General features: G+C 42.8%; 1 protein-coding gene across 1 annotated transcript in view; it reads right to left on the bottom strand.

Annotated features, from left to right (window-relative positions):
• Positions 1-14,584, bottom strand: part of thsd7aa (thrombospondin, type I, domain containing 7Aa) — a 207,665-nt gene that overhangs the window by 18,661 nt on the left and 174,420 nt on the right. Inside the window, 2 exon segments of the mRNA XM_073463190.1 lie at positions 571-745; positions 7,934-8,079. Coding sequence (XP_073319291.1) covers positions 571-745; positions 7,934-8,079 — 321 coding nt within the window.

A 14,584-nucleotide genomic window follows, 5' to 3' on the forward strand; every position in this document is an offset into this window, starting at 1 on the left:
AAATTCTTGCATAATGTTACTTAACTTGATTAAGGGCTGATTGCAACCAAACACAATCCAACTTGCAAGCAACTAAAAGTCTTTCACAGAGGGACAATCGCAGACTGCTGCCACAAGCATTCATTGTCAGCTTTGTGAGAGCTTCTCACATTGCCCCAGTCTTCCTCCTCCTACCTGTTAACATTAGCGCTGCATTGTGTGACGCACTCTGGAGCTCTTGAAGCTCATACAATCAAACACACTCAACAGTAATTGCTTCAACTGGCAGGTCTTTGTCATTGCCTTCTTTTTCTCTTCAAAATGATTTTGGTTACCCTGTCTGACCTTTTGATTGCCTGTTAGATTTATCTGCGATTTTATTGTTACTGATCAGAATAATGTCCAAAACTCCAGTACCTAAGTTTTGATAATTTGAAATGATCCTTTAAAATAAGCATGACTTGTTTAGTTGTTTGGTGTGAGGATTATTGCAGAGATCATACTGTACCTGTAAACTTTTTTCCTGCTAGTATTTCACTACTCTGGGACCAGCCTCTCTCCCTAGTGCCAGAGTCTGTTTTATCTTCTCACCTGGACATGGTGCAGTACAGGGTTCCTGCAGAATCATGTGTGTATCTCCATCTACTGAGGGCTCCAGATCTCCACACAGCTCGTCATCCACCAGGCTGCTCTCCTGCTCACCGGAGCCATCCGACACAAAGCATGAGACATTCCTAAAGTGCAGACCTTCTCCACACCTTGCCCCCTGAGAGAACAGAAAACAAATATATGTATGGGTCAATGCTAGCCTTTATATTTAGTAGAGGTGTGAATCTTCACTGGCAATTCGATGCGATTGCGATTCAGCTGTCATGGATTCGAATGCAAACTGATTCTCAATGCATCTTGATGCATCTCAGTGTATGGCATCCTCATTAATATATATTACTGCATGTGCCTACTTTTTCATCATTTAAATTCCCCTTTTATTCAGAAAGTCCTTCCAATAATCAGACTACAGCAGTCTACAAAACAAAGCTGCATCTTTTCAATACATAAACATTACAAAAACAAAACATTTTTCCATCTGCAGTGCCTTTCATGTTTGTTGTAATCTACAATAATATTGTTTTCACATGGCAGCGTTAAGATAAGGCATCTATTGACACTGCTGCTCACACCTCTTTCAGAGTTGGATGGCAAAGTTAACAGTGCCTCCTCAGATCTTGGCTGATTAGCTGGGCTTGCTGTAACAGTTATTTTTTATGGCTGCAGACATTAGCTTCAATTATTGTGAGGCAGAAGTCACGCTCAGCGTGGGTCTGGTCCAGTTTGTGCTTCCCAGCAAGTTCATAAGGTCCGCCATGTGCCCCGAGATGTCCGTTTAAAAAAAGTTTTTATTATCACTTGCAGTTGACCTCTGCCTCCCTCTGACATACCTGCTACATAACTAACGTCAGCCTAATGTCTGCCCACAATTCAAAGCATAGGAGCAGCTGAGGCCGGACAATCAACGATCAACATAAGCTGCAGACTCTCGATTATGCTTTGTCACTGCATCAATGCAGAATCTTCTGCGTCCGCATCGCGATTCATCTTATAATCGAGAAAAAACTTCTAATATTTAGGCTATATTCAATTCAAATGCTGTCAGTGGGAGCTAGCCGGCTGTTAACCCAAAGTTACTCAAAACAAAATTTTAAGCTGATTTTCTTGATATTTGGTCAGAAAAAAACAGCAACTATGTGCTGACAATGAGCTGCTGTTTATGGTGAAAAACAAAACAGAAATGTATTTTCTCAGAAGTCCAGTATGACGTCTAAGTAATAAGATGCTTCAGGCAAGGAAAACGAAATATTGATGGTGGAGTGGGAAGAAACAGAAAGAAAAAGAGGAAAAACAAGTAAGAGAACAGGGAGGGAAAATAATCAAGAAAATTATAAGTTGTTATATAGGGTTTTCTGATATATTTTTATACATTTTGGTTTTTAATGACCCCATAACTTTTCCTCTGGCACCACTCTCAGGACAAACTTAAGATTTTTCACCTTTTCATTGGTAACAATTCATGTACTGGTTGGCTGGGACAGGTAGTGACTACTTGTGTGCCCATTTTGGCGATCTTTCTCTCCAGCTCTCTGACCAAGTCAAAGAGTATAGTAACCGATCCTGACCCGAACTTGACAGGCATTTTTATTTTATGTGACACATTTAGTTTAAGCTGAAGTGACACACAGAGTTTGTGTTATCCTGGCTTCTGATAACAGACATGTTAAGTGTAGATGAGTTACATCTAGGAAGTAACTATTGGTCCTATTTGTTTTAACACACATCACTTAACATCACTTTCCACCTAATTTTACACCGTATTTATTTATTTCTACACTATATTTTTTCACTGAAAGAACTTAACACCCGGTCAATTGATGTGTCCAAACCTGACCCGAACCCGGACACCATTTTAAAATTTTTGTCGAACCTGACCCAGCCTGGTGGAAACAGATTCCTAAAGGCTGTGATAACCACATTCAGTTGCAATGACGACCTATTTAAACACATTTTCTGCCAAAGTTTGAGTAATTTCACATCAGATATTTCTGTATTTGTACTTTTATCTTTGATCTTCTCACTAATTTTGAGAGGACGGGGCTCAAGCGGGGATTATGCTTGCGCGGTGATTGTGCGCCTAGGCGTCGGCGAACATGATCGCCGTGATTTTTCATTTATAGTAGTGCGGCGGTGTCTATGCATCGCGTGGTAATTCACCGCCACAACGCTAGGGGGCGCTGAGTAACGAAACCGCATGAATTCGTACCTGGAGTGTTTACTTTCCGGTTACGCCAGAGAGTGAACACGCCTGGTCTCTGGTAAACAGTACATTGAACAATGGCGACTGAGCGAGAGAGGATACTTTTGGAGCTGGAGCTGATCGATATTGAAGAACAAATGCTTCTAGTGCAAATGTTAAATACCAAACGAAGGAGAAGATGTGTGAGGAGGTGGTCTGTACGTCCTTTGACCAATCACAGCCAATCGGACCAATCACAGCCCTCGAGGTCCGCGTCGCATGTCCCTGCTGTCTGCGCCGTTTCGACGCGTAGTTAGGATTTTTGGGAGGTGCGCGTCAAGTGACGCAGATGTTCGGCGAAGGGGGTTCAAGGCGACGGCGACTCTCTGCGACGCGACGGCGACGATATGCCGCGCAACCCTAAATTGGCCTTCAGTTGGAACATTATGTTACTGTATCAACATTTGAATCAAGGTGTGTGTGACAGTTATGTTGTTGCTTTGTGGCCAGTGATGTCAATCAAAAGTGATCCAACCACACCCACACAGGTCTGATGATACAGATTAGCTCTTTTACAGTGATATAAGTCTTAATTAAAAAATAAATTAGGATCTTTTTTTAGCTTTAACTTTAGTGATGTATATTTAAAGTTGTAGAGAAATACTGAGGATTTGAAACCAAGTTTTAACTCCACTGATTTCACACATCAAAGTGTGTTTCCAAGTGTTGGGGCATACCACTGCATGGAATGTTGTATAAAGCCTTAAATGGTCCATTGTGTGGGATTTAGGAGGATTTAGGGTCAGAGATAAGATACTCAGTGTTGCACTGTCGTTAAAATGAGCCTTTTATATTGACAGAGGGTGCAGGTCCTCTTCCACAGAGTCAGCAATGTTGCACGGCCATGTTTCTACAGTAGCACAGAACAGACAAACCAAACACGGGCTCTAGAGAGGACCTTTAATGTTTGTCATGCTTTTATCAGCCACCATGTGGTAGGGTGAGATGTAGGATGTTTGGTTGGTTGCAATCTGCAGATGCCACTAAATCCTACACACTGGACCATAAATGTCCTCAAGTGATGTCACCTGATTCAGTGTCAGTAGAGGTTGGAGACATGTCTTAAAATATAAAAAATCTGCAGGCTGGAGTGAAAAGAAGTGAGTTTACCAAACCTCTGAAGCCCTCCTCATCAGTACGTGAGTCGAGAGGTTCGCTGGAGTACTTAGCTGCTACTAGCATGACATCTTTTAATTTGCACAGTCAAGTGAATTAAGTCATGTTGCCATGTGGGTAATGTAGGCGCCAAGTTTTGACCAAGAAAATGGATGTAAGGGATAAAAATGTCAATATATATTGTTCTTAATTGATTGTGATCACTTTGTTTTACTTTTCATGATTAGTCTAACAATCTGATAGAGTTGTAACGGTACAGACAAATTCGCAGTATTGCAATCCCTTAAAGCACTCCATTGCAACACTGCGAATGTATTGTGACCTGCAGCTGTTCATGTTGTTATGTTAACACTCATTGCTTCTGTAATTTCTTATGTTCAGTAATGAATGCCAAATGTTATATTGCCCACTGCTACATAGCTCTATGGTACAAATGAAATTGTAACTCATTACAACTCATCCTCCCTACCTCCCCTGGGAAGATCTGACCACAACCTGGTTCATCTCCTGCCTGTGTACAAGCCCCTCGTAAACAGGCAACCAGTGGAGACCCGAACAGTTAAGACATGGACTGAGGAGTCTGAAGAGGCTCTGAGGGACTGCTTTGACTCAACTGTGTGGGAAGAACTGTGTGTTTCTCATGGGGAGGACATTGACAGTTTAACAGGCTGCATAACGGACTACATAAACTTCTGTGTTGAAAACACTGTACCCACCAGGACTGTGCGGTGTTTTTCTAACAGCAAACCCTGGATTAATCCTGAAATAAAGGCTCTCCTTAAGGAGAAAAAGAGGGCCTTTAGGTCAGGAAACAAGGAGGAGCTGAGGGCTGTGCAGAGGGAGCTGAGGAAGAAGATCAGAGAGGGGAAGAACAGCTGCAGGAGGAAGATGGAGGTCCAGCTGCAGCAGACTAACATCAGTGGAGTCTGGAAAAGCCTTAAAACCATCTCAGGGCAGAGGAAACCAGACTCTCAGGCTGCCGGGGATCAGATGTGGGTGAACGACCTGAACCTATTCTTCAATAGGTTTGACCAGACACCCACCCCTCCCCCGGCCCAGTCATCTCTGCTGCCCCCCACCACCTCTTTCATCCCCCCTGTTTCCTGCCCCATTCTCACCTCTACCTCCCTTTCAACTGCTTTCAGCCTGCAGACACTCCCCACTGCCCCCCTGACACTCACCCACCTCCCCCACCTGACACTCAGCCCCCCTGCTCCAATCTGTCCCTCTCCACTATCCAGGTGAGGAATGAACTGAGGAAGATGAAGGTGAAGAAGGCCACGGGTCCAGACGGGATCAGCTCCAGGCTCCTCAAGTCCTGTGCAGACCAGCTGTGCAGGATTGTGGAGTACACCTTCAACATGAGCCTGAAGCTGGGAAAAGTGCCACTGCTGTGGAAAACCTCCTGCGTGGTACCAGTACCAAAGACCCCTCACTCTAAGGACTTTAACAGCTACAGACCATTTGCTCTCACTTCACACCTGATGAAGACCCTGGAGCGGCTGGTCCTTGTCCATCTCCGCCCTCTGGTGGGTCCTTTTATGGACCCACTCCAGTTTGCCTACCAGCCTGGCATCGGAGTGGACGACGCCATCATCTTCCTCCTGGTCAGATCACTGTCTCACCTGGAAAAGCCTGGAAGCACTGTGAGGATCATGTTCTTTGATTTCTCCAGTGCTTTCAACACCATACAGCCTGCACTTTTGGGGGACAAGCTGGAGCTCACGGGGGTGGACCAACACCTCACGACCTGGATCCTCGATTACCTCACCAACCGGCCACAGTATGTGAGGACTCGGGACTGTGTGTCGGACACAGTCGTCTGCAGTACGGGGGCCCCACAGGGAACAGTCCTGGACCCTTTCCTGTTCACCCTGTACACTGCTGATTTCTCCCACCAAACACCCCACAGCCATCTACAAAAGTCCTCTGACGACTCTGCTATCGTCGGCCTCATCAGGGACGGGGATGACAGAGCCTACAGAGGAATTATTCAGGACTTTGTGGACTGGTGCCAGTGGAACCACCTCCAGCTCAACGCCGGGAAGACCAAAGAACTGGTGGTGGATTTCCGCAGGCGCAAACAACCCTGCACACAGGTGAACATCTTGGGAACGGACATTGAGATGGTGACGTCTTACAAGTACCTGGGAGTTCACCTGAACAATAAACTGGACTGGACTGATCACACTGCAGCAGCAAACAAGAAAGGTCAGAGCAGACTCCATCTGCTGAGGAAGCTCAGGTCCTTTGGGGTGCAGGGGGCACTCCTGACAACTTTCTGTGACTCTGTGGTGGCATCAGCCATTTTCTATGGAGTAGTCTGCTGGAGCAGCAGCATCTCGGCAGCAGATAGGAAGAGACTTGATAAACTTATCAAGAAGGCCAGCTCCATCCTGGGATGCCCTCTTGACCCAGTGCAGGTGGTGGGAGAGAGCAGGATGATGGACAAGCTGTCATCGCTGCTGGTGAAGGAGTCCCACCCCCTGCAGGTCACTATCACCGCACTGGTCAGCTCCTTCAGCGACAGGTTGATACACCCCAAGTGTGTGAAGGAGAGGTATTGCAGGTCCTTCCTTCCTGCTGCTGTTAGACTGTACAACCAGCACTGCTCCCAGTAGACCTCACATGTGCACTGTGCAATACAAAACTCTACACATATCCACACACTTTCTGGTTTGCACTAATTGGACAATTTTTAATACCCATATTTATTATTTATTGTTTGTAAATAACAATACCAAACTGTTTATACTTACACTGTTCATATTGTAAATACCAAGTTCATATTGTAAATACTATGTATATACGAGTTAATTCTATTTCTTATCTCTTATTTCTTATTATATTGTTTATTTTTTACTTTTTATTATTGTTTAAGTGTGATACTGTCCTTTGGCTGCTGTGACTAAGGAATTTCCCCATTTGCGGGACAAATAAAGGAATTCTGATTCTGATTCTGATAAAAAATGGCGGCACCTGTTGATACAGGATTTTAAGGGTTAATACAAATATTGAATTTTTTTGAATTTGACCTGTTGGTAGTTGTATGAAGGAGACCAGACGCCATGAAGTATGCTTTACAATAACCCTTTACTCCGCAACCAGGAAGTCACATACAATGCATCATGGGTAATGTAGTCCTCACCGCTACACCTCCTCTTTTTAGTTCAGCAATGCTTTTCAAAATATGACTTTCAACTTAAGTAACAAGCCATCGCATTTTCAACACTCGCCTTTCTTTTAACTCAATTCAGTATAGGCTCTTTAGTTCTGTTTAGCACTTGTAAATCACTTTTCTCATTCCTTTTCACTTATAATTCGTCTCTCAGGAGCCCTTGAAACTCTGCCTGAGCTGGCAACTGTTGGTGGCCCTGTCAGTCTCTACCACGCCTGACCCTACCGGTGTGTTGGCAGTTCTTAGAACAGTTCCTAGGGCTTCCTCTGTGGTGATCCGTCAACAGTGTGAAGTGCAGACTGGACGTCATTGAGTACACTTAACAATAACACTTTACCCACTACTGTAGCGGTAGGGACTACAGTACCCATAATGTATTGTATGTGACTTCCTGGTTGCTGAGTAAAGATTTTGAAACTATATCAAATATCTCTAATGCACCTATGAGTATGATTGGAAAATTCATGGTTACATCATTTGGTTAGTACTGTAAAAAGGAAAATGCACATAGTAAAACAGGCTGAGACACAACTCTGACCTGGAGACACTGAGATGAGTGGGCTTAAAACAATACATTGATAAAACTGAGACAATCTCTGACAAGACTGGTACAGTCAAACAGAAATGTATGCAAATTATGAGAAATTTATAAGTCTCTCTAGTCACACAGTGGCCTAAATTGTTTTGGATTGTATTTATTTATTTATTTTTAATAATATATGTAACTGTCTCAGTATTGTAGTGAAGCTTGGAGAATATGTGGTCAAATTTGAAGCAGTCTCCCGCAGATGGTAGGATGGAGGATTACTGACCTCAGTCTTGCAGTCAGACCAGCTGCTGTATCTCCAGCTGTAACAGGGCTTCACCAGGCAGGGCTTCCACTGCTCCATCTGGGATGGACATGGCCTCCCGTCGCCCTGGGGAGCCTGGATTACTGTCCGCCTCCTCCACAGCTTGCCTGCAGAAAGGAAGATAAAAAAAGAGGAAAAAATTAAAAATGTATTTGGCCTATCCATAGTTAGACCTGTCCATAGTTCAAGCCTTGTTAAGATCAGGAAGACAGTCAGGTCAGAGCAGTGAGAAGACTGTGGATGTGTAAAAGGATTTGAATACTATATTTTCTGTCAAGGTGACCTCTGGGCCTGTCACTACTGGAGATTGTCAAATATAAGCTGGCTGGCTCAAATGCTAACAAAAGCCTGGTAAAAACATTGAGGAAAGTGAAATCCCCCTGGCTCACATGGTAAATTCAGCACAATACAAATTTCCATAGCACTAACTTAATCTAACAAGAGTCATGTCATACTCGGAACACTGTAAAAATAAACAAGTTGCCAACATTTTTAATTTAATTAATTTTTAATGCACCAAACTTTAAAACAATTTTAAATCCACCAAAATTACACAATAAGGTCACTTTACTGGTCACGAAAAGCATGTGAAAACAGATCTCTGTAAAGTCTTTCTTGAATCTGGAGAAAATGTTCAGAAGTCTGAGAACATAACTTTAATGATGTCACGGCGGTGTCATCAAGGTTATCTTGTTTTGGGCATGGAAACTACAAAAGTTTCCCACACTTATACAGACAGACATTCCCACCAGGCAAAAAAATACACTGTAGCATTGCTAAACCATATTGAAGGATGACGATTACTCTTCCAGTTCCAGTTAAGACAGTGAGGAGATGGACCAATAAGGTAAAGCTGAAAAAAATAAAAAAAAATGTTTTTTCTGTGTGTTAAACCCAGTGAAAAAATGTTTTCTTCCTGTAATACTCATTTTGACCACAAGAGGCTGAAGTGCACCACTGCTCATGTCCTGAATAAGATGACAAGCATCCATGTTCCTCCAGGGGAGTTTTAAGTTCTCTCTGCAGTCTAAAGACAAGATGCATCTATTACAGTATATGTTAGCAGGTTATGTAACATGACTGTCATGTTTCTTTTGGCGAGGAATATGTCATACTTGGTGTTAATCTGCCGTTATCAACCCTCTCATCAATGGGTGACTACAGTGAACAGTGAATCACCACAACCAAGAGGAAGATGAAGAAAGTGCATATTTCTGGCACGGAAAACAGATTGTATGTGTCTGAGATGGAGGTTGGAAAAAACGTATTAATTCTTCTATTCACGTTGTCCTTTAGCAGCGCGAGGACAGTGAAAGTCCATGCATCCATCAGCATTACGCACGAGTGCCACCGCAGCAATTTCGCACACAACTAGTCTGGCCCTGTCCGCTGCGCTCTAGAGGAGGGAATGTGATGATGACACAGCACTGACTGAGGAAATATGAATTTAAGATATGACTGAAAGGTGTTTATGGAGTCATTATTACACTCACTACATGCGCAAATATGGAAATGCAAGTACGCAAGTAACACTGCTGGTTTTAATGTTTATGACAATGTGGATCTGTAATTAAGTTTGATATGAAGTGCAATCAAATGTGAGATGCATCATTATGTGATGTGATGTGATGTGATTCTGCGCTGTATAATAATTTAAGTAATACATAATTTTTACCAGAAATTCCTCACGCAGTGGCAGATGATAAAAGAGATGCAATCAGATTATAAAAGTGTGTTCACAAACATCCTCTGTGTATCTTGGGAGGTGACAGAGGCCAGACACATCATTAGCATTACAATGCATCTCTTTGTTCTTATTCAATGGCCATCCCAACAAGTCTCCCAGCCCCCCACACTTATCTGTTGGCTGCAGGGCTGTTGAATCAACGAGAGAATTTTGTCCCGCATTTTGTCAGCATGCGTCTACAGACACAAAAACCACAGACAGAGCCAGAGCTGTCGCGTGCGCTCTCTAAACTCCGATCAGACTGTCTAAACCTGGCTGTGCACATACACATAAAGGAAGAATATGTTACTATACTGCATTTTCATTCCCTAATATGCTGAGAGGGACATTTTTCCTGTAGTACTTAGCTAAAATAGAGAAAGCTTGTGATCAAGAAGTCCCTGCCATTTTGTTTATGTACTATGAAAGCAGAGGCCAAAAAAACTGATGACACTATAAAAGTGGGGGGAGAAATGTTTCACTTCTCTAAAAGATCCAGAGCAGAAAGAGAGGAGGAGACGAGAAAACGTAACAACATCGTTATTCCCTGTGTCGCAGGACCATCTGAGAAACTCAGGAGGATCTTCAATAAACATAACATCCCGGGGAGACAGAACAACCTCTCCATAAACTCCTCAGGTCAAGACTCTGCTGTCCACTTACATCTGAAGGAGAAAAATCATTCCTTTGAGGACAGCAATGTAAACATATTGGCCAGAGAACAGAGATCGTTTGAAAGAGGAGTAAAGGAATCCATCTATGTCAAACTGGAACGACCGTCTTTGAACAGAGATGCCTACGACATTACTTGTCACCCACCTACAATGCAGTACTGAGTTCCCTCCCCAGGCAGCTATTCAAACCATTTACACCTAGGCTCACCTAGCCTTAGCAACCCACATGAAGGCAGGTTGGATCAACGACCCCACAAGTGGCCCTAAAGACTCTGAAACTCAGAGCTCACACGTGTCCTTAACGACTCTGTAAGGACACTCCCACACAGAGTTTAAAGGCCCCAAACTCCCCTCCAGTTAGTTAGAAGTGACGAAGCCTCTTGGTTGAGAGGTGAAACGTCTTCAAGAAACTGATTAATTGTTGTGCATAATTTGGGCATGTAAAGCAGTCAGTCTGAACGCAGTAAACACAGAAATACTGCGGTGGCAATCGTGCTTAATGCTGATGGATGTATGGACTTTCATTGTCCTCGCACTGCTAAGGGACAACGTGAATAGAGGAATTAATAAGTGTTTTCCAGCCTCCATCTCAGACACATACAATCTGTTTTCCGTGCCAGAAATATGCACTTTCTTCATCTTCCTCTTGGTTGTGGTGATTCACTGTTCACTGTAGTCACCCATTGATGAGAGGGTTGATAATACACAGTATTCCACCCACGACACTAACGGCAGATTAGCACCAAGTATGACATATTCCTTGCCAAAAGAAACATGACAGTTATGTTACATAACCTGCATGTAACATAACATGTACTGTAATAGATGCATCTTGTATTTAGACTGCAGAGAGAACTTAAAACTCCCCTGGAAGAACATGGATGCTTTTCATCTTATTCAGGACATGAGTAGTGGTGCACTTCAGCCTCTTGTGGTCAAAATGAGTATTACAGAAAGAAACACTTACGTACAAAAACGTACTTGCGAAAAAAGGTTTTCTTCACTGTAACACACATGAAAAAGATATTTTGGAAAAATGGAAGCAAAAATGGAGCACCAGAAAAAGAAAAATGTCTCACTTGCCCCTCAGGACTTCCTACTGGGTTGACTACTGAGATCAGTGAGAGGGTAACCTGAGTTTGAGCACACCCTCAGTGCGTGCCATTGCTTGCTAGTTTATGGCCAGTGTAAAGTAATTTGTCTGTTATAAACCAACAAACAAATAAAATATTATTTTACAGTCAAACTCGGTTCTCTGGTGAACATCACATTAAACAACCACCATTGCTGATGAAAATCTATATGACGTGACTCAGGCACAAATGTGCATAGACAAGGTAATGTATCAAAGATTTATTCACATTATGTGAAGTCTAATATGCTGACTTCCTTCCTCAATCTCTGACCCAATAAGTTGTAACTAACGGCAACCTAATGAAATTCTCAATCTAATGCCGAAGTATTCCATATTATATCTTTAAAGCTGCATCTCATGATGTTTTGGCCATAAGGGGAACTCTACAAGAAGCCGAAAACCAATCCTTGACATGTGTCTGAAACGAATGTGTGTCAGAGCAACATTAGCTTAGCATTAACTAGTGACATTACCAACATTATTTTTTTTTTTTTGTTTTATCTGCAACAGCACCTAAGATAATAACTGTCGCTTGCTGTTGACCATGTTTGGGGCTGGGTAGGTAGCGAAGAGGGGTTAAATCAGCTACCTGCTACATCTGAAAAAGAGGTTCATGTAAGTGGTGTGACTGAGCAGTATTAAAATGTAAATGTGCTGTTAAACCAAAACCATAAGCTTTCAGAGGTTTTTGTCATGACAAATGACACACAAATTGCCATAGGATCAGACCTTTAGGAGTGCTCAGCTCCCATACATTTAACATTTGAAAAGTTACTGTTTTGCCACCATAACAATCTTCCCTATCTGTCCACTTTCTCATCTGGTTCTTTCTACTCTTGCTCTCTCACTGTTCTTACTCTCCATCCTCATCTTTCCCTTTTTACACTGACAATCACACACAAACATACTGTATGCAGCTAGAAGGTGACATAAAATCTGATAATAAATAAAACATGTAGAGCATGTAAGACATAAATAAATGTAAGGCGAGGTTTGACTTTTGATAACTTTATCAACTTTAACTTTCTACTGCAATAAATGTGGCAAAAACAACAGCTGACACCTGAACCTGGCTGTTTTGCAGGGGAAAAAATGTAACCTATATCAATCTGTGGAAAAACAGAAATTTCTTTGGAGCCATATATAAAATTGAAAATCTTCTCAGCGCTTTTTACTTTTACTTTACTGCTTTCAAATTCATGTTGCATAATACATAACAAAACAGGCAGGGTTAGGGTTAGGCAGAAAAAATAACGAAACGTAACATAGTGAGTTGTCAATAACTTGAGTCATCTTAACTTCACCTGTCTCTTACTGGGTCCAGTCTGCTCTACTATGTAGATGAGCCCTGACAAGTCGCACATAGCCATACCTACCTCCACAGCGTGTCGGCTGTACATCCACGGTAACAGACAGAGGAGGAGAGACACTAGTGCCACAGTCGATTACAACGAAACCGGTAAAGACTCACACTGTGGTGAAATGAGCGCACATTAATGAGGTGAATATTCATATACATATATTCAGTTTTTTTCAGGGGGCAGGGAATATAATAAAAAAAAAATGATAATAGGCTTTTAAATATTAGGGGTGCTGAGATGAAATCAAGGTGTGCTTAAGCACCCCTGATGAGAGCCTAAAATCGCCTATGATCAGAGCCAATGTTTGCCTACAATTATTTTTTACTGGAGCTTAAAATCCCAGCTTGGCTGAGAGAACACATTAAGAAAGGGGGGCTTGGCAGTCAAAAAACAAAATAAATACAACTGAAATGCCAAGCTAAATGCTTCTCTCACCCTTGATTTAAAAAAAACAACAACAAAAACCTGTCCCTTTACTCTCCTGTACAAACATCAAACGAATCTGTGTCAGATTTCTAATCAAAGTTCACCATCTTCAGCATCATGACTGGGTGCTTTGCAGAACATGCTAGCACCTTTTGCCCACAGAAACCAGTCATCACCATCCATTACAACTCCCATGCTTCAGTGCTCTCCCTGCAGGGGCCGTGGCATTGTTTGGGGTCGAGCGGCATTAGGGGGTTCTGCCAGCTGCAAAAAGTTCGGGACAAACTGAATATAACAGCCAGACATGACAAGGAACCGTTGGACAGCCTTTAAGGTTAGTGGGTACTGGGAAATTCTCTACTGCCTTGGTCTTGTCTGGATCCACCTTGATACCTGTCACAGACACCTTGTGACCCATGGAGGGAGGTTTGGAAGAAGTTGCACTTCTTCATGTTGATTATAAAATGGCTTCTTGGAGTTTATGACCACCTGAAGGTCCCTGAAGTGCTGTTGCCATTCTGGAGAGTAGATAATGATATCATCCAGGTTCACAAAATAAATGCTACGTCTCAGGTCCCCCAAAGTAATTTCCATTAGCCTCTGTGAGTAGCTGATGCGTTTTTGTGACCAAAAGTCATGACCCCACACTGGTTGAGTTCAAATGGGCAGGTAAAGGCAGTTTTGTCCCAGCTGCTCTCATCCATTAGACACCGCCAGTAACCACTGTTGAGGTCAGTGGTGGAGAAAACAACAGAGCCAGTAAGTCGATCCAGAATTTCCTGAATGGTGAGCAGAGGGTAGGTGCCTGTGTATGTCACTGCATTGAGTTTGATGTAATTGACACAAAACCTGGGTTTCCCATCTTTTTTAGGGATGAGAACCATTGAGGAGGCCAAAGCTGAGGAGGGTTTGATAAAGTCAGCTTCCAGCATTTCCTCCACTAGCTCCTTCGTCACCTTAAGTTTTGCTAGTAGGATTTCTGTTTAATGGGAATGTCCAGAGTAACTAAGATTTTGTGTGTCAGCACTTTTATTCAGCCCAGTAAGGAGGTGCACACATCAGCATTTCTCTGTTGCAGATCAAAGAACGGTTGCTTTCCCTCTCCATCCAACTGAACTCTCTCCACAGCCTTGTGAGCCAGTTCTGCATCCAAAGGAATAAAAGGAAAACAGGCCCTTCCCAGGCCAATACAAATTCTGCCCCACATCCATTTGCAACCCACTGAGACTCATGAGGCCCAGCCCCAGGACTGCAGGGAAGGCCAGGCTCTCAGATGAGAGTAGCATCACT

Source organism: Pagrus major, chromosome 3, assembly GCF_040436345.1.
Source record: "Pagrus major chromosome 3, Pma_NU_1.0".
Taxonomy (NCBI): Eukaryota; Metazoa; Chordata; class Actinopteri; order Spariformes; family Sparidae; genus Pagrus; species Pagrus major.